Source organism: Pleuronectes platessa, chromosome 23 (assembly GCF_947347685.1).
Source record: "Pleuronectes platessa chromosome 23, fPlePla1.1, whole genome shotgun sequence".
NCBI lineage: Eukaryota > Metazoa > Chordata > Actinopteri > Pleuronectiformes > Pleuronectidae > Pleuronectes > Pleuronectes platessa.
The window spans coordinates 4,073,776-4,097,097 of NC_070648.1; the positions used below are offsets into that span (position 1 = coordinate 4,073,776).

General features: G+C 44.3%; 4 protein-coding genes across 4 annotated transcripts; 2 read left to right on the forward strand and 2 right to left on the reverse strand.

The window, feature by feature from the left end:
• The first annotated feature begins 1,495 nt into the window (after positions 1-1,495).
• Positions 1,496-3,427, forward strand: LOC128430049 (E3 ubiquitin-protein ligase CCNB1IP1). Its single transcript, XM_053415980.1, has 4 exons — positions 1,496-1,792; positions 1,886-2,032; positions 2,254-2,428; positions 3,239-3,427. Exons 1-4 carry the CDS (start codon positions 1,496-1,498, stop codon positions 3,403-3,405), a joined length of 786 nt encoding a protein of 261 aa, XP_053271955.1. The 3' UTR covers positions 3,406-3,427.
• Positions 2,793-7,394, reverse strand: ttc5 (tetratricopeptide repeat domain 5). The gene is made up of 9 exons (XM_053415978.1): positions 6,982-7,394; positions 6,079-6,211; positions 5,771-5,982; positions 5,530-5,680; positions 5,292-5,383; positions 5,001-5,204; positions 4,649-4,863; positions 4,397-4,541; positions 2,793-4,309 (listed from the first exon to the last, which is right to left on the reverse strand). The coding sequence occupies exons 1-9, from the start codon at positions 7,042-7,044 to the stop codon at positions 4,190-4,192; spliced, it is 1,335 nt and encodes a 444-aa protein (XP_053271953.1). The 5' UTR covers positions 7,045-7,394; the 3' UTR covers positions 2,793-4,189.
• A 214-nt stretch (positions 7,395-7,608) lies between these two features.
• mettl3 (methyltransferase like 3) lies at positions 7,609-12,170 on the forward strand. The gene is made up of 11 exons (XM_053416468.1): positions 7,609-7,864; positions 8,359-8,549; positions 8,678-9,154; positions 9,676-9,851; positions 10,382-10,595; positions 10,701-10,888; positions 11,025-11,063; positions 11,183-11,291; positions 11,394-11,459; positions 11,550-11,662; positions 11,938-12,170. The coding sequence occupies exons 1-11, from the start codon at positions 7,762-7,764 to the stop codon at positions 12,038-12,040; spliced, it is 1,779 nt and encodes a 592-aa protein (XP_053272443.1). The 5' UTR covers positions 7,609-7,761; the 3' UTR covers positions 12,041-12,170.
• A 421-nt stretch (positions 12,171-12,591) lies between these two features.
• si:ch211-237l4.6 (uncharacterized protein LOC446130 homolog) lies at positions 12,592-18,161 on the reverse strand. The gene is made up of 3 exons (XM_053416469.1): positions 17,956-18,161; positions 13,611-13,706; positions 12,592-13,521 (listed from the first exon to the last, which is right to left on the reverse strand). Exons 2-3 carry the CDS (start codon positions 13,693-13,695, stop codon positions 13,349-13,351), a joined length of 258 nt encoding a protein of 85 aa, XP_053272444.1. The 5' UTR covers positions 13,696-13,706; positions 17,956-18,161; the 3' UTR covers positions 12,592-13,348.
• Between the last annotated feature and the right edge of the window lie 5,161 nt (positions 18,162-23,322).

Genomic DNA, 23,322 nt, shown 5'->3' on the forward strand with positions numbered 1-23,322 from the left:
TCAGAGTCAAAATCCAGATTTCAAAATGTCACTTAAATGAAAGCATACTAAAAAAGACTTGTCAACAAAATGAACTTAAAGTATTAAAGTATTATTTTAGATGCAACTGTTTAAAGAGTTGCCGTCGGCCTAGTTTTACTATTTACTTACAGCATCTGCTTAAAAGCCACAATAGCATCAATGTACTTTTAATATGTAGAAAGTTTATTAAATATCAAATTCAACAATTTCATATAGGCCACAAGGCTACTTGTAGTTTAACCCATAAGATAAGGCGATTGTATGTGTTAGATGTAGATATTAATCTGCAGTTGTAGAAGTAGAAGTACAGTTCTTATGTGACTGAAAAGGTACAAATGTACAAGAGTGGAAGTATAAACTATAGGAAGCAGAAAAGACAGATAGAGGAATACAAGTATTTTAAAAGTAGAAAGATATCTTTATAACTAGGACAAATAGGTCCCAATAGTGTTAGCAGACTTTTCTGAAGAAGGTAGTTTATAGGACAATTTATTCTGAAGAAGTCTTTGTATTTATATATATATATAAATCTGAAATAACTATATTCAGTTATTTTTGCTATTAGTTGCAATCAGCCAATCAGAATTCAGCATTCCTCCAGCGTCACCTGCTGCTACCTGAAAGAGGAAGAGCTAGCATCAACAGGTAGGTTGTACATGTCCCGAGTTTAACTCTGAAATAAAAGTTAAATTCAGGCTTTTACGTCGGATTAAACTCAACAGACGGATAAGTTGTAAAAGCCAGAGCGTCTTTTTCCACAGTTGAGTCGAATTAAGTGTCTAGTTTTTAGTGAAACTATGAATAAGCTAGCAGGCTATTGCTAACCTTTCACGGCAGTCAATGTAAAACTAGCTAGCTTGCTAATTAGCCATACATCTTAAACTGACATTCACACGTCGTCATAGATCGAAGGGATGTGTTTGAACTATTTAGTGTTTCCTTATCTAATAAGCAATGTTTAAAATAAGTTACAAGATCAAATATAAACAGTGGAACAAAGTGCTAACTACAGTAATAGGGCCTTATTATTTACATGAATTCAATGGGGAATTTTTGACAATTAGATTTGAGTTATACATAAGTAGATAACCTTGAAAATATTGAGTTTTGAATGATTACAATTCAGAGGGTTGAGAGTTAAATTAGAATAAGAGATATTTTTCATTCATTTAAAAGTTGTTTTTCAAAGATGGTGCTTCTACATGTTAACAATGGCCACTAACATTATTCACAAGAAAACAATGAGTGGAGAGAAGGAAAGCTTGAAATCTTTACGAAAGTTACATCAACTCAGCATTTTGTTATAAAACAAGATACATAAATAAAAGAGCATTATTAACTTTTTATTTTCAATCCCAAATGTAGTGATTTTGATTCACTAAATTTAACAAAATAGAAATCACACAAATACATGTTGATTGAAAAGCCAAATTAAGTCTTTTCACGATGTGTCTGTCCTCTACGATCCTCAGCCATGTCCCTCTGCGACGACACACTCCTGTGCAACTTCCCAAAGTGCCGCACCAAGCTGAGCGGCTTCGCCTGGGTCACAGCCTGCTCTCACGTCTTCTGTGAGAAGCACGGGTCGGGCGAGTTCAGCCACTCTCCTGTCTGCTGCCCGGCCTGCTCCTCTGCGCTCTCGGGGAAGCTGGACATCGTGAGGACGGAGCTGTCGCCCTCCGAGGAGTACAAGGCCATGGTGCTGGCAGGTCTGCGGCCAGACATCGTGCTGGACATCAGTGCCCGTGCTCTGGCCTTCTGGAGCTATCAGGTCAAATCTCTGTCTCTCTGTCTATGAACTGCTCCAACCTGTGACTGCGGACCTTGAATTGCTTACGTCAATTTGTCAGTTATTTGTGCACAGGTCCATCAGGAGCGCATGTACCAAGAGTACAGTCTTTCCCGGGCAGAGTCGCAGCTGAAGCAGATGGAGAAGGTGTTGAACCAGCAGAACCAGAGCAGAGAGCTGGACCTCGCCGCCATGAGAGGGGAAATCACTTCCCTGAAGAAAGTAAATCACAACTCTTGACTACAGTCTTTATCTCTCTTTTCTTGATCTTAGATTATCCCAAAAAGTAGAAATGGGAGTAAAACATGTCTCTATTGTGATATTTCTTAAATTGAATGATTGTTGGTCCTGTGTCAATGCCCAGGACCATAGGACAGAAACTTCATAATCTGAAATCTGATTTAAGAATTTCATAAACTCAAGAGAATAAACATTTGCGTCAGGTGATGGAGGAGTATAAGAGGAAGTACAGTGAGGTGTCTGAGCGGCTGATGGACAGGAACCGACAGCACCAGAAACTCCAGGGGCTCTACGACTCTCTGAGGCTGCGCAACATGGTGGTGGGTGTCGGGGAAAGAGATGGGCAGCCACAACCAGGACATCGTGACTTCATCACAGGTAAGAATGTCATAAATTTCTACTCCGATTAAGACCTTGACAAATTTTTAACTTTACTTTTGAATTGATAGATGCCTGAATGCCATTTTACCCTGAGAGAACAAAACATTTCAGGTGGCTTGTAGAAGTTTATTGTTTATCAGGTCACAAATTCAGTCTGTCCAGAAACACCTTTTCTTCATACACAAGTAACATTATTATAATATTTCCAATTCTTCATGTTTAAATGCTATGGAAACTTTAAGACTTTTGATACTTACAAGTATTTCTTACTCACTTGTTTATTAAATAATATCCCATTTAAGTTTGAACAACGATATCAGTTCTGAGATGTTTATTTGAAAGAAAACTCTTCACTGTTCAGCAATTTCAATTCATCATTTAATAATCCAGTCATTTATGAAGCAGAGAGGTCACTGTGTGTTCTGGGAAAAAGTTGATCCAGTTTCTGGTGGTTTTATTGGCTAAAGGACATATTTGATAATTGCCGAAAATGAAAGATGCTGTCAGTTGCACTACGAAACAGTGAGTCAGGTAGAGAATTACAAATAAACCTCATCCAATACAGATGTGAATAAAAACTTTGAATGCTTTTATAAAGACACTTGGCACATTGTGCCCACGCTGATGGATGAGAAGAGGAAGGAAGCTCAGCAAGAATAATGTTAACTGGCACAAAGGAAGACACAGCTGTAGGTGTTTTGTCGTGAAGGAAGAACCGTGGGAGTAATGAGCCGATTGTCTATGTCAGGGAATTTTATGCGGTGCAACAATGAAAGACAATCCCTGAACCTGCTGTGTGTCACCCAGGGACGGCTCGAGCAGCGTCTCCCCAGAGAAGCCCCGAGTTTCACTTCATGGGCCCTGATGTGGACACTCGATTCTTCTCCTGCCTGGAGGCAGAAGGAACCAAGACTTTCTTCCAGTTCAGCTCCCCTACCAGGGAGCGATGCCGGCCATTCATCAAGAAGCACTGAGAGGAGCAGGTTTCATAACGGCCATTACTCTAGTCAACCAATTGTTGTGGTTTAATGTTAATTTAGTTTAGAGTTTTTTGCCTCAGGTGATTTTTTTGTGATGGATTTTAAGCCTGAGATGCGGTTTCAGACAATAACAATTGTCGGGTTAATATTGTAGATTCACTTTAAGGTTTGTCCTTCTACATTTGTGACAAGTCCAGTGGAAGTCATTAAAATACAATATTAACAGTATTTTCAAAGAGCACCTCCAGCCTGCCAGTGTCTTCCAACTTGCCATTTGTATTTTCTTGCAGTAGACAGATAATTTTCGTAGTTATACAGAGACAAGCATGTACTGTAAGGTGACATGATATAAGGTCAGCATAAACATTTCCTTCACTGCCTTGTATTGACGTTTCTTAATAGTTTCAGTTAATTGTGTGAATTGTGAAGTTTGTAACGGCTCAGCACCAAAGTGGCAGGTAAACTGGTTGAGCTAAACCCAAAGAATGTTAAGATAAACTTAAGTCATAATTCTGACATCACATTGTCGCCATCACAGGTTCATTCATTTAGAAAATCAACTCCACATCTGCGCAACAGAATACAAAAAAAAAGAGAAATATTTATAAATATAAACAAGTTGTCTCTAAAGACCATGTGAAACTTACATAATAAAAAATCAAAACACAAAAGAGGCACAAACTTTGGAGACTTCAAACTTCCATAAATATCCAGACTGTCCTTGCTTTTCCAGCAAAAAGAAGAAAAAAAAGATTGGTCCTCTTGCTTCTTGCTCGGCTTATTCACACTGAGGCTTGTAGCTGACGGAGGCAGCGATCTGACTGTTGACGTTTTGTTTCTTTCCGTTGACGATGAGCAGCAGAGGCGAGTCCACTCGTATACTTTTGAAGTCAAACGACTGTCAGAGAGGAGAGAGGCGACAAGTCAAATTAGACAATCGGATGTTTTTCAGTCAATTTTCTAACAAAATGCACGAAACACTGACCTTGTCTTTATGTGTTATACTGTGTCGTTTGAGCTGAGGCTCAGGAATGACTACACTGTCTCCTATCAACACACCCCAGCTGTTCGCTGTGTTGTAAACCATCACCACCATACAGGTCTCCTCGCTGTCCACCATACCGAATGCACTGAGGAAAAGAGAAATTCATATTTTACTTCCGAAAGCCAGAACTCTTCCTCTACCATCACACAAAGTCTGAAGAATCCTGCATGAATAAGAAGAAGCGGTACTCACAATGACATGCGACCCTCAGAGGCCATGCTGAACACCACCTTGCCCAAGGCGGCCACCCCAGCGTTGTGGCCATGGGACAGGGAGGAAAGAGTCCGAGGCTCCAGGCTGCCCACACGGCCGGTGGGGGAACGGAACTGAGGGGAGGAGCAGGGACCCAAAGCCGACGTGTTGAGGTTAGAGAGCATGTTCCTTAACCGACGTGCCTTCACTGTCCCCTGAGGAGAAACACAGACTGAAGGTTAGTCCCAAAACAAGCACTATGGCTGCACTGTGCTGCCACCCTGTGGTGAAAAAACGTGTCTCAAAGGTTAATTGTCTTTTGGAAAACCATGAGGCGAGCAACCCGTTCTACCTTTTTCTGTACGAGGTCTGTGACTTTCTCCAGATACTCCAGCAGCGTCTTCTCTTTCTCCGGAGGATCCTCCCAGCCCGGGTCAAGTGCTGCCGCTCGGCTGTAGCCTTCAAGCGCACAGCCGAACATCTCCTCGTACTGGAACAGTGTGGCTCGGTTGAAATGCAGCTCCGGGTAACAACAGGCAGCTCTGTCCACCTTCTCCTACAAAGACGGTAGAGGAGTAAAATATTAATACAGTAGTTGATTTAAAGTGAGGTTGTTTGTGTTTGTGTTTGTGTGTGTACTTACAGATTGAGCATAGGCACTAAGAGCTTGCTGAGACAACTGAGGATTCTGTCCACAGTTGAAAAACAGGGACACGTAGGCATTTCCCAGGATATCTATATAAAACAATATAAAAATACAATTTTGTTCAATGACATGCATGACGGTCACATTTGTGTGATGACTGTTATAATTTCTGGATTTAATCTTAATCTCTGTTCAGGTCCCTCGTTACATAGAGCAAAAGGAGCACTCTACTCACACCAGGATGTCCCGTCTGTGACATCTAGTTGGACAGCTAGTCGGGCCATGTCCACACTCTCCATAACCTGTTTGCTATGTGCGTCGCTGTTCACAGCTGGCAGCTGCCTCAGGACCATGGACAGGTTACGTAGAGACACTTTGTTCTTGCTCTACAAAGATGCAACATATATATACATTGTTGAAAATGTTCTCAATCCTGGCTTTTGATATTCACACATCCCTCTCTTTGGTTAGTTTACCTGCTGCAATGCTCCCGTGAAGCAGTTCTTAGAACCAATCAAGTCTCCTTTTTTCCAGTACTGCTCCCCCAATGTGTTCCAGCCATCAACCAGGCCAGGCTCCAGCTTCACAGCCCGGGAAAGACACTTCTCTGCCACGGCGCTGAAGCCTGGAGCTACGTTCAGACACCGGCCCTTCTGCAGCAGAAACTCTGTTTTGTGTTCGTAGACATCTGTAAGATCAGAAGTACGTGAGATACAGTCGGCGTCAGAGATGTTTTCTTCAACTGAAAGTGCTGTGTTGTGCTGGTTTAAAACATAACAATCACCTTCTTTCTCTTCCAGCTTCTTCAGCGTCTTCTCCATTTCCTGCGCGACATCGCTTTGCTTCCGTCCGGCTTCCTCCACGCTGTGAGTCTCAAAATAGCAGTCTCTAAAGTTATACAGTTCATCCACCAGCTCCTGTAATTGAAGGTAGCATGAAGAGGGAGGGAGGGATGACGGGGAATGAAGGAATTAAAAATAGACCAAAGGCACATTTCCTCACAGCTTAATCTGCCTGTGGCATACGCCTGAGTTTGTGAATAATTAGGACAACCATGTGCTATATTGAACAAAGAAGGCTATTGGTTTGAATCCCTGGTCAAAGTTCACGTGTTTGTACCTTCTCTTGGGTTATTTCCTAAAATCTACTCACTTGTATTTGTCCTGGTGGTGTGTCAAGATAGATATAAGGCTACTGATAAATGATTGTAAGCATTTGGGGGCGGAGCGATATGGCCAAAAATGATATCAAGATAAATGTTTCAAATCAATCCATATCGATTATCATCTCAACAGATATTACATTTGAATTTGTTCTAAAATATCAGGATATCTTGAACCTTTGTTATATTGCTATTGATCAGGGGAAATTGCCCATCCCATATTCATTTGTGTAATAAGCCTCCAGACATACAGCAACCCCAACTGTAAGAAATAATCATAATTAACAGAATACGAGTATCATGTCGATGAATGAGGCACACTCAAAGATCTATGGCCCCTCTACACCTTTTACATTAAGTGTGATGAAAGCAGGAATACAGTTAGCATGGCAGTTGTTATAGTAACAAGCTGACAGGAACACAACACACGAACAAGTGCCACACAATCCCTCAACAACACAACCCAGCTGCAGACACTGTGTGAGGGTTTAAACCTCCGTTTAGTTAGCAAATGACAGGACTTGCCTTGAAAACCTGCAGCTCGTTATTGTCTGTCGCTGGCTCGCCACTCTTCTCGTCTTCCGCCATCTTTTCCCTGAAGCGTCAGGGAGCCTGTTCGCAGGCTGGAGAAGCAGAAGAGGAAAGTACCGGACTCACGGATAAAGACGTTTCAAATACGAGGCATCGATTTTGCTTCGTGGGGAGAAAAGTGTCATTTCTTCCACGAATGCCCGGGCATGCGATGATGCAGGGAGAGCAGGCTCAAATCATGGCAGCGGGAGCTCGTAGAGGCACTTCCGGTGTCAACAGAAACTGCCACCGGATATGTAGCAAGCTGCCTTTGATGCTTCACTGCTTTACATATCAGTGGCAGTTTTCTGTTGCCACCGGAAGTGCCTCTACGAGCTGCCGCTGCCACGATTTGAGCTGCAGAGGAAACCGGGGATTTTCATTTCAGTGACGCCGGAAGTCGGAGTCGTGCGCCCTGAAAATGATTCCCCTCCTCACAAATAAACGTTTTACTGTAGAGTTATGATTCCTTTAAATAATCCCATTCAAGCTGTTTTCATGACATGTTGATAATTATATTAAAAATATGGAACATAACAACCAGGGTTATTAATTTGCTGCGAGGCGGAACCTTCCAGTCAAGCGGAGGGACCGAGACGTTTCCCCCGCGCACCAGACACTCTCGCGCTCTGCAAGGCGGGTTGTGTTTGTCTGTGTGTGTCGGTCTGTGCCTTCAAGTCGATTCACATTTCTGCGGGAGTCGGTGTGTTTTATCGCCGGTGCAAGCAGCTCGTCATGTCGGACACGTGGAGCAACATCCAGGCTCACAAGAAGCAGCTGGACTCCCTGCGGGAGAGGCTGCAGCGGCGGCGGAAGGACCCTGCGCAACTGTCCGCGGGTACGATCCGAGCCGGGGGGTCCAATACAACCCGTGTTATTCTTATGAACTCATTAATTTAGAGATTTAAAAAACTCTTTACTGACTTACAATTAACATAAACGGAGAAACATGGCAGTTTGTTGTGATCAGAAGCTTCTGCGATGTCTTCATCTTAACTGCGTTTATCAGAAAATACTGTGACATGTTTAGTCAACACATGATCATCTGTCAAAGTTTCACCTCAATTGAAAGTTGAATCTTACTTTGCCCCGTTGGCTAATTGACTAAATTACCAATTGAATCTCCATTTTCAGTCCATTATCCATAGAATCATTATATGTAAGAACACCTCACATCCAGATGACGCAATATTTCATCTATTTGACCAGATAAACCTATTAAGTTATGAAAAATCTTCAATTTTACATATTCTGTAAGTGTAAGGGCCAGCTCTGTCTCTCGGGAACAACTTAGGGCATCAGCAACTTTAACTGTCCTTCTCCACCACGTAGATGGCGGAAGCAGCGCAGAGACTTCCACGGCTCGGAGCGACAGCCCAGCTCCATCCACTCCTGTCACGTCTCCGGAGCCGACAGAGAAACCACCAGATCCTGAACTGGAGAAGAGGCTATTGGGATATCTGTCGGATCTGAGTATCTCACTCCCTGCGGACTCTCTCGCAATCATGAATGAACTCAACAGCGTGAGTCTGGTTTTGAGTTTCCAGGAGTTTTGTATAGAAAAGCCCTCATGGCTGTGTCCTATTGACAATTTAATATTACTGTTTCAATTTTTTTTATTGATTGTGTTCTATTTGTCTGTTGCCCACAGTCTGCATCAGCTGTTAGTCACGGGTGCATCGTGAGTCTCCTGCTCAAATTCTCAGCTCAGGAGCTCATCGAGGTCCGACAATCCACCTCAGCATCCTCCTCCTCCTCTGCCTCAGCCTCCTCCTCCTCTGCCTCCTCCTCCACGGTCGTCATAGCTGTGGACCACACAAAACTATGGGCTATGATAGGAACTGGGGCTGGAGCCCAACGGGCCAGCGTCAAGAGAAAAGCAGAGGATCAAACCCACAACAAAAGAACTGCGGGCTTCTCGCCCTTGCTACAGAGAGCTGCTTCTCCGCCACGCGCATCCGCCACCTCTATCACGCCAGCTTCCACCACACCGCTGGCAGGGCCTTCAGCATCGGGGAGCGGGGCTGAGAAGAAGGGCAGGAGCAGTAAGAGCCAGTCGTCTCATGTAGACATGGAGATCGAGAGCCTCTTGAACCAGCAGTCCACAAAAGAGCAGCAGAGCAAGAAGGTAACGATGAATAATGTGACCAGTGAAATGATTCAACCATTCAGGATTAGAGTAACAAGAGCAACTGTCAACCCCAAGTCTGAAGATGTCTCCCACAGCATCCCAGTATATCCTCCTCTACTTGCGTCACCAATTCCAACCACACATCTATGAAAAGCTAGAATTACTGTCACTCTCTTTGTTACATGTAGGTGTTCACATCCTATTGGATGGTTAAGCCCAGAGCATGCATTCCTATATCACCATGTGCCCTTATTTCTTGCCACTAGTGAAATATGCAAAAGACTTGGAGATTGTGGCCTCTCTGTGTGGGCATCTGAGTTAGATATGAAAGTCCCTAAGCGCAGACACAACAATGTACTGCTAGTTGGCCCATTATCTCTAACCTGACCTTGGGTACTGCTTGGAGAGAGAGGGGAGTGTCTGTGGAACCAGGCGGGGCCCACTCTCCTGCTGGTGAACAGATCCAATGTGCCAGGCTCGTCAAAAATTCCTCATCCGATGTCATTTGTTTGCATTAGGTGAGCAGAGAGATTCTAGAGCTGCTAAATGCCAGCACAGCCAAGGAGCAGTCCATCGTGGAGAAGTTCCGGTCCCGGGGCCGAGCTCAGGTCCAAGAGTTCTGCGACTGCGGGACCAAAGAGGAGTGCATGCGCTCCGGCTACACGCCGCAGCCATGCAACAAGCTACACTTCCGGTCAGTGATTCCCAGCATACTTTAAATAATCAAAAATCATGCTTTGCCACTGCTTTGCCTCTGCCACATTAAAGACTTAATACAAGGTTGACAGATTATTTATCGATATTTATATTTACTGTTATAGATTCAGAGTTTTACACTTAATTTACACAAACGATGAACTTGAATAGAACTTCAGTGTTTATACTCAGCTTGGTCTGCAGATGGCACTGTAATACAGGTAGAGGGAAGATTGTCTCATCTTTGTTGCATTTAAATGAAAACATTTGATATCTGGAGTTTCTCCTCATGCAACTAAATTTTCTTTGAGGCATTAATGGCGTTCAGGGTCTTAAAAAGGTATAAATCCGGGAAGATCAATAACTGCAAATGCAATCACTGATAGATTGGGAAATAATTTGTAAGTTGCTACATACAGTTTTATTATATTTTAACATTTGAAATCAAATATTGGAACCTGAAGCTGTTGTCACACAAACTGAAATTAAGCTGTTTAACTTTGTTGATGTGTATTATTCTCCACCCAGGCGCATCATCAACAAGCACACAGACGAAAGCCTCGGCGACTGCTCCTTCCTCAACACGTGTTTCCACATGGACACCTGCAAGTACGTCCACTATGAGATCGACAGCCCCCCAGAGGCCGAGGGGAGTCTGCTCGGGCCCCAGGCCGGCACCACGGAGCTGGCCCTCCGCACCGAGGACTCAGACAGTGACGAGGGAAAACTCTTCCCTTCACAGGTGAGAGAGAGAGAGAGAGAGAGAGAGAGAGTGGAGAGGCGAGGGGAGGAGATGGTGTGGGACAGCATGGTTGTTAATCTCTTTGCGCTTTTTTGTGTGTCGCAGTGGGTCAACTGTGATATCCGCTTCTTAGACGTTTCCATCCTGGGTAAGTTTGCTGTGGTGATGGCCGACCCTCCCTGGGACATCCACATGGAGCTGCCCTATGGAACACTGACTGACGACGAGATGAGGAAACTCAACATCCCCATCCTGCAGGACGATGGCTTCCTCTTCCTCTGGGTCACCGGCAGGTAAATAATGCTGGATTGATTTCTCCTGGTGTAAAGAATATTTGTAATGAAGATAATCTAGCCTACAAAATGTGAAGGGGGTTGAACCTGCATAGCAACACATTGATAAGAGATCATCATCTCCTTTTCTATCCAGGGCTATGGAGTTAGGCAGAGAGTGCCTCAACCTGTGGGGGTGAGTGTTTCCTTCCCTTTATCTCCCACCATCAAGTCATGGTTTTCCTTTGCACCTCATTCGATTCCAATGTCGTGATACGTTTCCTCTTTTCGTTGCTTTATTGTTTTTTCTCTCAGTTATGAGCGTGTTGATGAAATCATCTGGGTGAAAACCAACCAGCTGCAGAGAATCATCCGCACTGGGAGGACGGGCCATTGGCTGAACCACGGGAAGGAGCACTGTCTGGTAGGTCTACATGTAATATGCCGTCACATAGCTAGAAGCTGTTCCGGAGGAAGATACTGAGCTGCTGCTTCTACTCCTGACATGTGGTTTGATTCTCTTCAGGTGGGCGTGAAGGGAAATCCACAGGGTTTCAATAGAGGTCTGGACTGTGACGTCATTGTGGCCGAGGTACACATCCGTTTCTCCTGTCAGTCATGCTGCAGTTACCTCATCCTGAAAGATTTTCTCTTTTAAACTCTGCCCGCTCTCTCTCCCCAGGTTCGCTCCACCAGTCACAAGCCAGATGAGATCTACGGCATGATAGAGAGACTCTCACCCGGCACCCGGAAGATCGAGCTGTTCGGTCGACCCCACAACGTCCAGCCCAACTGGTAATTCAGTCATTTTCTGAAGTTCTTTATTACTGATATATGTTCAACTGCTTATTTGTAGTGTAAGTGTTGTTGTAATTAGTTTTCTGATGCTATAAAATAGATTAAATGTCACGATTGACTGCTGAGACTCACGACTGGTCTAGCGCGTGTAGTGTCCGGACCTCGATACTGAGTCTCCGTCTCCTGATTGCTACTGGGAGGAAGTGTCGACCAGTCCTCCATCTTACTGAACAGTCTATGATTGTTCCTGCTTTCCACTGTTCCCCCTCCAGGGTAACTCTCGGAAACCAGCTTGATGGAATTCATCTTCTGGATCCTGAGGTCGTGGCTCGGTTTAAGAAGCGTTATCCCGACGGCGTCATCTCCAAACCCTAAAGCGCTCATTGATGAGATCATCTGTTGGTCATAGGTCTAGAGAAGTTTGTCTATAGGTTGTTTTTGTTCTTTTCTTTTTTTTTTATATATCTGGAACTACTTTTTAAAATAAAAATTGTGAACAAGTTCAGCTTCTGGTCTGTGTCTTGGTAGAAGAAATGAAATCCCATGAAGAATGTGTGTGAATCGCTTTAGGAGCAATGTTTTATAAATCCTGTTTGTGAACCTCGTAATTAATGCAGAAAAACTTCACATTCATCATCAATAATAACATGAGGCATTTTTTATGTACATTCTTATTTTGTTAGTCAAGAATAAAGATATTTTCTTTTTGACATTCTGTGGATTTGAGAAGCCAATGATTTGCATTAAAGGACAAAAACATGAAAGCAGATTTTTCACAGTCATTCGGGATCAGCGCCCACATTCATATCTGTTCATTTTACCTTAAATTTAGGGTTTGTTAAAAAGTCGACACATTTTAATATCAAATGCTACCAGGAGTGTTTTAAATATAAAAATATAAAGACAGAATGAGCCGAAGCCAAGTGTGAATATCAAAATACCCAGGAGAACTTTAATAGCTGTGCAGCTCAGTTTCCCGAAATGTATTTTACAACGAGGAAGTAACTAGAGGCAGCTGTCGAATATCCTCAAATCTGAAATATAATACAACATGTCAACATGACACCGGTACATTTATTCTATATTTACGGTTAATTCCTTTTGAAAAGTAAGAATAAAAAGCGGATATGTGTCAAAGGGCAGGATTAGAAAGATAAATCAATGCAGATTAGGAGAAATGTCAACATTAGGTTAAAAAATATGATTAATTCAAGATTTAAACTGAGATATTAATATACATACTCTGCCTCATCCTGCTTTATGAAACGCCCCGATGGGCCATGATGTCATCTGCACTTTGGAAAATAAAATACTGCATTTTCCCCACAGAGGTTGCTAAAAATAGAAATTTATACAGCACAGTAGAAAAAACAAAAACTTCCCCCACCCACCCACCCACCCAAGAAGTTAACTAGAATAATAATGCACTTGTTGGTGTTGAACGCTGTAAACAAGTCTCTGTTGTCCTCGGTTCATCAGTAATCTGTCCAGTTGGCCGGTGGATCCGCTCCGTGAAGTGTTCTGACGTCTGAAAGCACTAAAGCTGGAAACTAAGTCTATTTCAGTGTGTTTTCACTTGTCCTGTTGTGGATCTAATTAATCATCCAGAGTTGTTTGTTGGCAGCAAAGACCGACGGGTCAAAAATGTGAATTGTGCCCCGTCCCCAGTCCCTTGTCCTCCTTTCAGTAGGTGGCGTCCACTGCGTTGATGTTGCTGTCGAGCTGGTGTCTGAACGACAGCCGGGCCTTGGTGGAGAAGTAGATCTGTGACCCCCGGCTGAGGCCTCCGGCTCCTTCACTGTCACTGCCGCAGGATGTGGTCGAGGACAGACGGGGCTTCATCTCCTCGATGGGAACTGAGGGAAGAGGTCAGAAGGTCAGGCTTTAGTCGACTTTACTGCTCCTTATTCACTCTACATTTTATTTGTCTCTACTTGCTCCTCACCTGTGGCGGGGGGGCACTGCCTGTTCTTGCAGCGCTCTTTACAGCGTCTGTAGAACGGGAAACACTGCAGCATCTTCACACCCATGACCGAGCCGTCTGTAGAGAGAAGAGAAGGAACAGACGCGTTAATATCAAAGAAATTCTCTCAAATTTTAAATATACAGCATTTCCCAGCATGCCCAGTTCCCCTCCAGCTCACGTTTGAGCTGCTTCCTTACAGTTCCTCTACCCACCCCCGCACCAGGTCACAGTTTGATGGAATTACGATCATGCACTTCTGTAACATGTTAGCCTAATGTAAGCTGACGATATCAGCAATGAGTGGCCCGGACACCAGACATCACTCACTAATTACAGTCCCATTATCATCATCATCATCATCATGATCCTGTCCACTGTCTAATCCTGGAAAAAGGACATCCCTTCTATTCAGCAGCCGGAGACACTGATAAGCTCTCACACAGATTGACTGGGCTGTCATCTGCTGTGTGGGAGCTTTGATTAACTGGTGGAAAGCTCTCGTGAGGCCGTGGTTTTTGGTTTGAAGACAATTAAAGACAAACTTTTTCCACTCAGCCGAGTTGTGGGTCAACCTTCGCCCATTGGACATTACGAGCTGTCAATTACACGATAGACACGCCCCCAAAACACTGTGCTTTATGGTCTGTCTGACTCTAAATGGACAAAATGAACGTCGTGCTGTATCGAAGAAGAGATTACACTCCTGAAAATGTTTCCTGACGTTATAAATCAAGTCGTTTACTCAAGACTTTTATAGAAACCAATGTAGTCACCCTCTGCTGGTCATTTGAGGGACTACAAGTTTCTCTTCGACCTCAGCTTTACTTCTTCTGCACCCAGACTCTTATGTCCATTTTTACATCCAGTCTATGACTCTCTCTGACAAAAGAGACTTGTCCTTAGCTGCCAGTAATTCAAATAGCTAATTTCCCGGAGGATCGTCCTTCAAATCGTGGCACCTCAGAGAGATAAGATAAAGTCAGGGCCACACGATAGCGCCGAGCTTTATTTACTCAGAGTAGAAAAAACAGAAGGTATTTATTTTAGTCTAATGAGGTTTAGAAATAGGTCACGAGAAATGGAGCAGAGCTTCTATTGTAGGAGTGAGAGGAACGATTAAAGCTGCTGCACAAAACTTTACACGATCGAACATCAGCAGTGTCAGGGATGGTTTAAATATCAGTTATATTAGGCTCCGATAAAAAGGGATGTAGTTCAGGGGTTATGACAGGATGGGAAGTTCAGAATCCTGCACGGCTGTAAACGTTTTGGAGCAGATAGTTTGAAACTTGTTAAAATAGCATTGATTCATTATGAAACCACCAAAAAAACTTTCTGTGAATAACATATTTATAAACGCTCTGACCGCCTCCATTCACTGCTTCTGCAAGTCCTGAAGTTCCACAGCATTAAAATCAATATTAGTGCACATTGTTTCCTCAAAGCAGCTACTGTCCCACAACTACAAATGTCCCAGGAATTTGTCAATGTATTTTCACTGAGCCGCAGTTTCATTAAAATCCTCCCTGCAGCGTCGGATCCAAAGCAGCAGCCTGCTCGGTCTGATGAGTAAAACCAACTGCTGTGATAATCCACTGAGCCCCATTGTTCCCTGATCACAGAGGGACAGATTTGGATATCTGATGACAAACTGTGAACTATGACTGTGACGTGAAGGAGGCCAGTGTTGGACTCACATCTCTCTCTTTTCCCTTTCCCCCCCACCTCCTCCTCCTCCTCCTCCTCTGTTTACTGTCGATCCCTGGTGCCGCTCGATGGTGTGAGGCAATCGCGGGGAGACGTGACGACTCACACGTTCAGTACACACTCACTCAGAGCTGCTGCACACCAGCCAGAGGAGAGAGAGCTGCAGTAAGTGAGCGACTCTAAATCCACAGATCCCCCGTTTTCTCTCGTTTCTCGTGCACCTCCCTTCTCTGCTCCACTCAGGTGTGCCTCTGAAATCCAATCCCCTTTACACACACAGTGGAGCCCATTATGGTGGTGGGCAATGCAGTAGAGCTTACAATATGCAGTCGCACACACTGTAAACTGAGCACGACACAGCTTCCCACATGAAGGTGGACTTGTGCTCGCAGAGATGTAAGAAATTCTTGTTATTAGTCACTTGTTGCCTCATTAGGACCGAGCTTGGATCGCCATGCAGTCTACTGGTCTTGACAAGGGGCAACAAAAACACACACACACACACACACACGCACACGCACACACATAGACACACACAGTGCTAAGTGCCTGGTCAATGGTGAGGAATTTTGGCCTGTGACCATGAGTGGTTGTGGGGGTCTGGCAGCATGCAGCGCCCTGGTAGGCTGAAGGAGAAAAACAACCTCAGATGGCAAAAACATGCACAACTACACACACATACACACAACCACACACACACACACACACTGACTGCAGAGAGAAAACACTAGCAGAAGACAGGAGGCCTTGGGACTGGTCACGTTCTACATGTCCAGTGAAAGGTTGTCGTTATTATTAGATGTAGTCGGTTCATTCACAGACCTGACACACATATTTGCACACAGGTTGACTGGACACGTGTTGCATTTAGAAATGTATTTATTGATTGAATCATTGATTGGTTTGAGTCAAAGAGATAAGACAGAGAAGAGGATGTGATAAATGATCAACTTAGCACAGGGCAGGTTTAGGGGGGGAAGTAAAAGGGTCGAAAAGGGAACTCGTGCTTGATCTGTATTTCTCTCCTGCAACACACAGCCTCGGAATAATGTGGCTTTACTCGTTCAGTCAGTGTTGACGTGTCGATGGAGGTGACAATCACACAATCCCTCCAGGGCAACATTACTGAGCGTTTGACTTGTGTCGCGCGTGGCAGGTTTTCATCACCTTAAGGAAGTTTGTGGGAGGGTTAAATATTATTCTCTTACATATATTTTCCACTTTTACAAGTCCCCCCTCTGTTCCCTTATCAGCTCTGTAAACACTGTTAAAACAAGCAGCGGAGCTTAAAGGGACGCGATAAGAATCTTCCTGCAGCTCCACATTTCCACTGAGACGCCCTTTTTTTGACGCTCTGTCCCCGGGAGCTCTGTGAAGGAAAATGTGCGGTTGTGAGTCCCTGCCCTCAGCACAGAGCTCCACACAGGGCTGCCAGGGAGGATGACGCACACACTGTGCACGTTCACCTGCAAGAGTGTGTGTCTGTCCATCAACACCTCCAACATTAGAGAGACATGAGTTAAGTTTATTTGGTCAACTACTTTGCTTAAAGACACATTTACCTCCTTATGGCTTCACTGCAGCTCAGATGCAAATGTTCTACCTTTATCTGACATGTGAGATCCTGCAGCTGCATTAATGATTCTAATAAGAATATCGCAAACAATATGAAGTGTTGTTATGGATTTAAGTACAAAGTTAGATTTGTAGCTGCAGAAACAGTGCAAGTAAACCTTGTTTCTTGTTATGTAATTGTCTCTTACATGAAAATTAATTTACTCATCCTGTTTATATCTGTCCTAACATTTAAAAAGGTGTGTGCTGAAGTTATGTCTTATTACCGTTAATGCACAGAAGTTATTTTAATTGGCTGCCCTAGGAGTTCTGAAGCTTAAATATAATAAGTTTTCTTTACCATCTTATTTTGAAACATCTTTTAACTTGAAGCCTTTTGTTTACACCGTCTGCCTCAGTCCCTAACATGTCACTTCTCACTTTCACCTCTACACAGGCACTAAATAGAGGTTGTGCACATTTTTATATCTTTCTACTTCTTTATTTTACATATTAATAATCTGTATTCAGCTGTATTACCACACTGTACTTCTCCCCTGCCTCTTGTTTATTTTGTTGACTTGCGTTGGGCTCGTGCACGAGGGTTCCAGAGCCTCCGTGCACGCCGGAGGTGGAAGGTTGAACGAGAGGCTGCGGCAGACAGGTTAATCTGAGCTTTCATCTGGAGCACTACACTCATCACTTATCCCTCCTCTCTGTCTCCGAGAATAAACAATCACAGACTCGGCTTGTTGACGCAGCTGAAGAGCGACGGGAAGTGGAAGACTTGGTTTTGAATACATCTCAAGATAATATCACTTATAAACCTGCAGAGAGAACAGTCAGAGAGCAACAGATGACTAGTTCAGGCACAAAAAATAAAAGTTGAGGTTTTCACAACTAGCCACAGGAGCCCTCTCACTGACACACCCCCTGCTCCACTGTCTGAAAAGCAACTTACACTTCAGCTCTGGATCTAACAGAGATCTTTTGACTTCTTCTGACCTTTCATTTGGCCTTAATAGCTTTTTTCTTTCACTTATAAATAAACCAAGTTACCTACCTGGTGGGAAAACCTTGTAGAGCAGCAGTGGAAACTGGATATTCTTGATAATGATCCGCAGCTACAACGACGTCTGTTCTCTCCTCATCTGCTTCCCTTCATTACACAGTGGTTCAGTGTGTGTGTGTGTGTGTGTCCAGGTCCAGGGAGCGCTGCCCAGTCCTGTGCGTCCTGCTGCGTCCTTATTGCCAATGGAAAGGTTTGTGCAGTGACTGAACTTTAAATAGCTAATCCCCGGAGCACGGTGGTTGAGTGAGTGAGTGGACACGCCTGCTTCCTCCCTCCCTCCCTCCCTCCCTCCCTCCCTCCCTCCATCACCCTCTGCCTCCATCCCTCCCCCTGCGCTCCTGTCCTCCTCGCCCATCTCTCACCCATCCCACATTCTGGACATACTGCACTCTGCTGCACGCCTCGCTTTGTGGTGCCGCCACACATCAAACTAATAAATCAGGGTGATAGGTTTCAATATTACCACGAGGAGATAATCGCCTTCTAGCAACAGATTAAATTATTCTTTAATCACACATGAAGTGAGCCGTTGACAGATCCTAAAGTGTGGGAGGATGCTCCTCTTCAGAGTCGTCAGAGGTCAACATCCACAGTGACCTGTCCTCTCTGGCTTCTGGTGGCGTTTTCTTTTTAACTGTGTTATTTTACTTCCATTTTCAGATTTTGGTTGGAATAGCTGCAGCACTTTGAATTGTGTTTAGTCACAAAGATGTTTCATAAATACAGTTTTTCAGCATCAGTGTTACTGTGTAAATTCTGCAATCGTAAATCTAATCGCTGAACAACTGGATGTGGCAGTGAGCGACTTTAAAATACACATCAAGACTGTAAGAAACGAAGGAAACAACAGAAACACACTTTCCTCCATGTAAGTGTGATGTGAGGGTGAAGAGTTAAATATAGTTTGATGCTTAAATTATGTAAAAACAAAGGGAAGGAGGTTAAGATGGTTTGCGTTCATGCATATTAGGTGTCAGGTTCAAACTAATTCCCCTCCACCTGGAGCTTATGCAATAATTGCTGTTGGTTATCTGGATCACTCAAACACTGCTGAACCCATTTTCATAATTCAGTGGCTGGTTGGGGCGTGACCCAATTCAAGATCGGATTCCAGAAAATCGTTTTTCAGTTTATTTTACCGGGCGAGATGAGGCGTGACCCGTGACGGAGGCATGGCTCCTCCGAACGCCCTTTCAATCCCCACTCCTTCATTTTTCGTTTTGATAGTTTCTCTGTTACTCAGCAGCAGTTCCACGGAAACAAAAGAGAAAGGTTTTGTTCAGTCGCAGAATCACACCGAAACATTAAGTATCGGTGTGTGTCCAGGAGATAGGATGTTTCCAGGGGCCTCATTTATGAATCTTATCATATTTAGGGAACTGATGTTGTTTAAAAACCAGTGCAGCTTGATCATGTTTAAGGGAAGTGTGTTTTCTCCACAGGATCAAAAGTTACTGTCACATTTGAATCATAACAAACTTGTTCCCTCCTGTTTCTTGGCTCATGTTTACTTTAAATTATTAGAAACCTGTTTTGAAATGTTGTCTTCACGGAACAGTGTGTCAACGGAGGATTCGCGGTGGATAAGATACCAAGCAAGTGAGTTACTCTCAAAATAAAGGGTGTGGTCATGTGTCACTTGTCACCAGCACGAGTGAGTCTCACACACAGTCTCATATCTGTCCTGCTTCTTTCAGACACACGCTGAAGACGGATATTCTCCTGAACTATACACATAGAACTGAATTATATAGAATGTCCTCCTGCATACGTGAAGTCTTTACACCTGAAAGCGGCTTGTGCAACTTGGAGCACATGCAAACCCCCCCGAGCCGCCTCAGCATCATCCCGCCCTGCCCTGTAACTGCACCTTAAATCCATATTTTAGCATTTTCCACATCAGGCTGGCATTTCTATGCGTATGGTTGTTGGCTCTTATCAGCTGACTGGATGGCTCATGGCTGTTTCTTGGCTCTGCAGCCGGAGTTTAAGGCTTATGGAGGCCAGTCCGCCGGCTGCAGAGATTTGTCCCAGTGGAAATTTACCCAGATGAGTCCTGAGCTCGCTGGTCAGGAATCACCCTGGAAACGGGCTGTGTTTTCCAAAGCTGCTGCTGCTGCACTGAGATCCTGGACAGGGACTCACCCACAAGGAGAAGAAAGACTGTTCTCACGTGGAGTTCATATGGAGATGTCCACTTTGTGTAGTGTCAGGTTGTGAAATTGGTTGGTTATTGAACAGCTGGTCACCGGGTCAAGTTGGCAGCTTGTGTCTTACTCGATAATCCAACAATAATCATGGGTTTTACAAATTTGGGCCTTTTGTTGAAGCTCGTAGACAAAAAACATCCGAATGAACCTTCACAGAATCTTTAACTTTGATTTCTTAATACATGGATTATCATTGTTTCGCTATATTTGCCTTATTTCTGTCATTTGAGCTTTAATATCTCCGTCATCTGTGTAAATGTCCGGTCTTACCCACCGAGCTGAGGTGGTGTCGAGTTTTACACCGTGGACGTGGATGAAGGACGGACGTGCTTCAGTAGGACATTGGTTCTAATTTTAAATCTGCCCCCGTGTGATGATTGACAGCAGGACAGTCGACTTGGACCCAGGCGGTTACAGACAGTTATGGTTTTGAATTAACCTACGTATGCTGGTGGTTATTGCACTGATGTTATTGTCTCACCCTCGCATTGACCGACTCGTTCCTCTCCATGTAAGGTGGCGAGTTTCCTTCCGAATATGATTAGGAGCCCGGTGGCTTCCTGCGGCTCAGATATCAGCAGCTGAACGACTCCCGCTGCCCCAGTGACCTCAAGTGCCATCGTGATATCAGACACTTTTAGCCATGGGTGGGAGACAGGGAGGTCCGGAGGAGGGGGGTGGGGGGGGGCAGTGGACGGCAAGTGGAAACTGAACTGGTCACAATACTGACATCACCGCTCCCTATTCGTTTCAATACATTCTGATGACGACTGGAGCAACAGGCTGCTGATGATCCTGGAACCTCTTCCCCCAAACTTTTAAAAATCAACACAAAAACAAAGGTCATAGGCCCCAAAGCTGCTCATGTGTTTTATGAGTGGACTGTTCTCTTGTCACTAGAAAACACTGCAGCAACTTTAAATACCCAGAAGCCAAACATTGTGAGCAAAGCCAAAAATAGTTGGCACAAGTTTTTTCTCCTGTATCTGAGATGTTGTTATTCATCGCACAACACTTCAGAATTTGTCAAGTGGCCACAACTCCTGACCCACGGGTCTAAATCCCCCTTAAGAGTTTTAAAGTCTTTACTTATTTACTGAGAAAGATCATGATCTTACATTGCATGAGAAGACAGAGGGTTTATGAGGCAGTTTACTCAGTAAGAGTTTCTCAGATTAGCAGCTGGAGGAGTTGTCCCACACCCATGTAATGACATTTAAAATCTGACTGATTTCATTTTAAAATGCCAAAATCTGTGTCCAGTCATTGTTCTGCAGCCTGAACCACTGACCTAAAATAGAGCCTTTACAGGAACAAACCAGATCTCTGTGAATGTTTACTGCTCCCCACCCCGAGTGCACGTTCTCCTCCTCCTCCTCCTCCTCCTCCCTCCTCCTCCTCCTCCTCGGACCTCCAGACATTCCCATGCCCAGTGTTTGTTGATTTTCTGTTGATGTTGGCGTTCTTCTGCGGAGCAGGGGGGTTGGGGCCAGTGGCCGGGGGCCGGGGGGGCCAGTGGCCGGGGGCCGGGGGGGCCGGGCCGTGCTGGTTGAGGTCGCTCGTGGCCGGTTCAAACCTCTTTGGTCGTCCTCGTCTCATCAGTCGCCTCCTTCCTCTTCTTCCTCAGAGCACTGTGTCTGTTATCTGGTGCCTCTTCATCACGTCTTGTTTGTAGAAGAACCTGTGCATGTGTCGCTCTCAGTGATTTCATCAGGGGGAGTCTGATCAGGGCTGTAATCTACACACCATGCAAATCAGCTGATAATGAAGAGTGTAGTAAATAAACCGTCTGAGGGCAAAGGACGACCGACGGTCTTTATTTCTCTCTCTTCACTTTTTGATGTCAAACCAGTCTAAGAAAACTAAGAAACTAAGAAAAGTCAGGATTAATAATATTATATATAATATTAAAGCAGTGTAACAGAACTGAACTGCAAAACAGGTAGAAATGTTAATATAAGGCCTTCATTTGATTAATTTAAAAGTCATTATACAGGAATAAAGATTGTTTTACCTCGAGAACTCCAACATCGAACTTAAATACTTAGAAATGCAGCTGCTGAATCAAAATGTAACTATTGACTAATAAAATACACGGGTTCAGATTTTGTTCTCGGCCATTAGTAACTTTATTTTGATAATTCCTGCTTTAGGTGATTATCAAAACCTGGTAATAACCTGATATCTGCAGGGACTGTGTAATTGAAGGTGACATCTCAGTCACGGAGAGTTACAGACCACAGAGCATCTCTGCTGCTGGGCTGCCGACAACTTTATCAACTGGGAGACACTGTGTCATGGGGCTAATATGTGGTTCACGTGCAAAATGTCACGTCTCAGTGTTGCTTGATAATAAGGAGCCAGGGACACAGGCGCTGACAAGGTCCTTTAACAATTGTACCTTTGGCAGAAACTTCTTTCAACTCAACTGAAATGAAGAACTTCCATCGAGGCTCCAGGACACAGTGTTTTGGATCCTGCATCTGAAAACGACAAATGTCTAAAGTTACAAATCATTTTAAAGTTAGAGTAGAGTGAATAATGGATTGGATCTGACTCCAGACCTGCTGAAGGTGCCTGACTGTCTGCTCTGGGGATCCACTCAGGGTCACTCATCATGTGGTTGATGTAATTGCCGGGTGGCGGTGGACACTGCTGAGTTATCAGCTGCGTCATGAGTCTGAGTCCAGTGTTCTGCCGTCTGCGTTGGTCACAGGATGACCGGTGCTCTCAACCCAGGCTGCGGTCGATGGTGTGAAGCTGAGATTTTCACAAGCTGCATATTATCATGTTGCTCAGAGTCGTTTGCAATGTTGTGACAGATCATGCTGACTATTTATTTTTCAGTGTTCTTAAATCCTTTGGGAAGGGGCTACATTTCAAAATAAAAGCCTGAGAGATGGGTTTTTGTGCCTTTTCCACTTGTTGAATACTTTTCTTGTTTCTCCCCTGTTTTTGTTTTCTCTTTTTGGACATGGGGGTGAGGGGGGGGGGGGGGGGGGGACCTTTCCCTGCCTTTTCAGCCTCCGTCAGTGCATGTGTGCCCTTACATCACCGTTCCGCCGCCTCGCCATTAAAAAGCACTGTCTCTGCCCCTCTGGATTCTTTCAGGGCGCCTTTTCTCGATTTGCATGAGAAGCAGCTGGGA

Coding starts and splice junctions, on each gene's coding strand:
- mettl3 (XM_053416468.1), top strand. CDS start 7,762: ATGTCGGACACGTGGAGCAACATCCAGGCTCACAAGAAGCAGCTGGAC. Junction 8,550..8,677: donor TCATGAATGAACTCAACAGC/GTGAGTCTGGTT, acceptor TGTTGCCCACAG/TCTGCATCAGCTGTTAGTCA. Junction 9,852..10,381: donor TGCAACAAGCTACACTTCCG/GTCAGTGATTCC, acceptor TTCTCCACCCAG/GCGCATCATCAACAAGCACA.
- ttc5 (XM_053415978.1), bottom strand. CDS start 7,044: ATGGCGGAAGACGAGAAGAGTGGCGAGCCAGCGACAGACAATAACGAG. Junction 6,212..6,981: donor ACGAGCTGCAGGTTTTCAAG/GCAAGTCCTGTC, acceptor CTTCAATTACAG/GAGCTGGTGGATGAACTGTA. Junction 4,864..5,000: donor CAGACCTCGTACAGAAAAAG/GTAGAACGGGTT, acceptor GTTTCTCCTCAG/GGGACAGTGAAGGCACGTCG.
- si:ch211-237l4.6 (XM_053416469.1), bottom strand. CDS start 13,695: ATGGGTGTGAAGATGCTGCAGTGTTTCCCGTTCTACAGACGCTGTAAA. Junction 13,522..13,610: donor GCAGTGCCCCCCCGCCACAG/GTGAGGAGCAAG, acceptor CTCTTCCCTCAG/TTCCCATCGAGGAGATGAAG.
- LOC128430049 (XM_053415980.1), top strand. CDS start 1,496: ATGTCCCTCTGCGACGACACACTCCTGTGCAACTTCCCAAAGTGCCGC. Junction 2,033..2,253: donor AAATCACTTCCCTGAAGAAA/GTAAATCACAAC, acceptor CATTTGCGTCAG/GTGATGGAGGAGTATAAGAG. Junction 2,429..3,238: donor ACATCGTGACTTCATCACAG/GTAAGAATGTCA, acceptor TGTGTCACCCAG/GGACGGCTCGAGCAGCGTCT.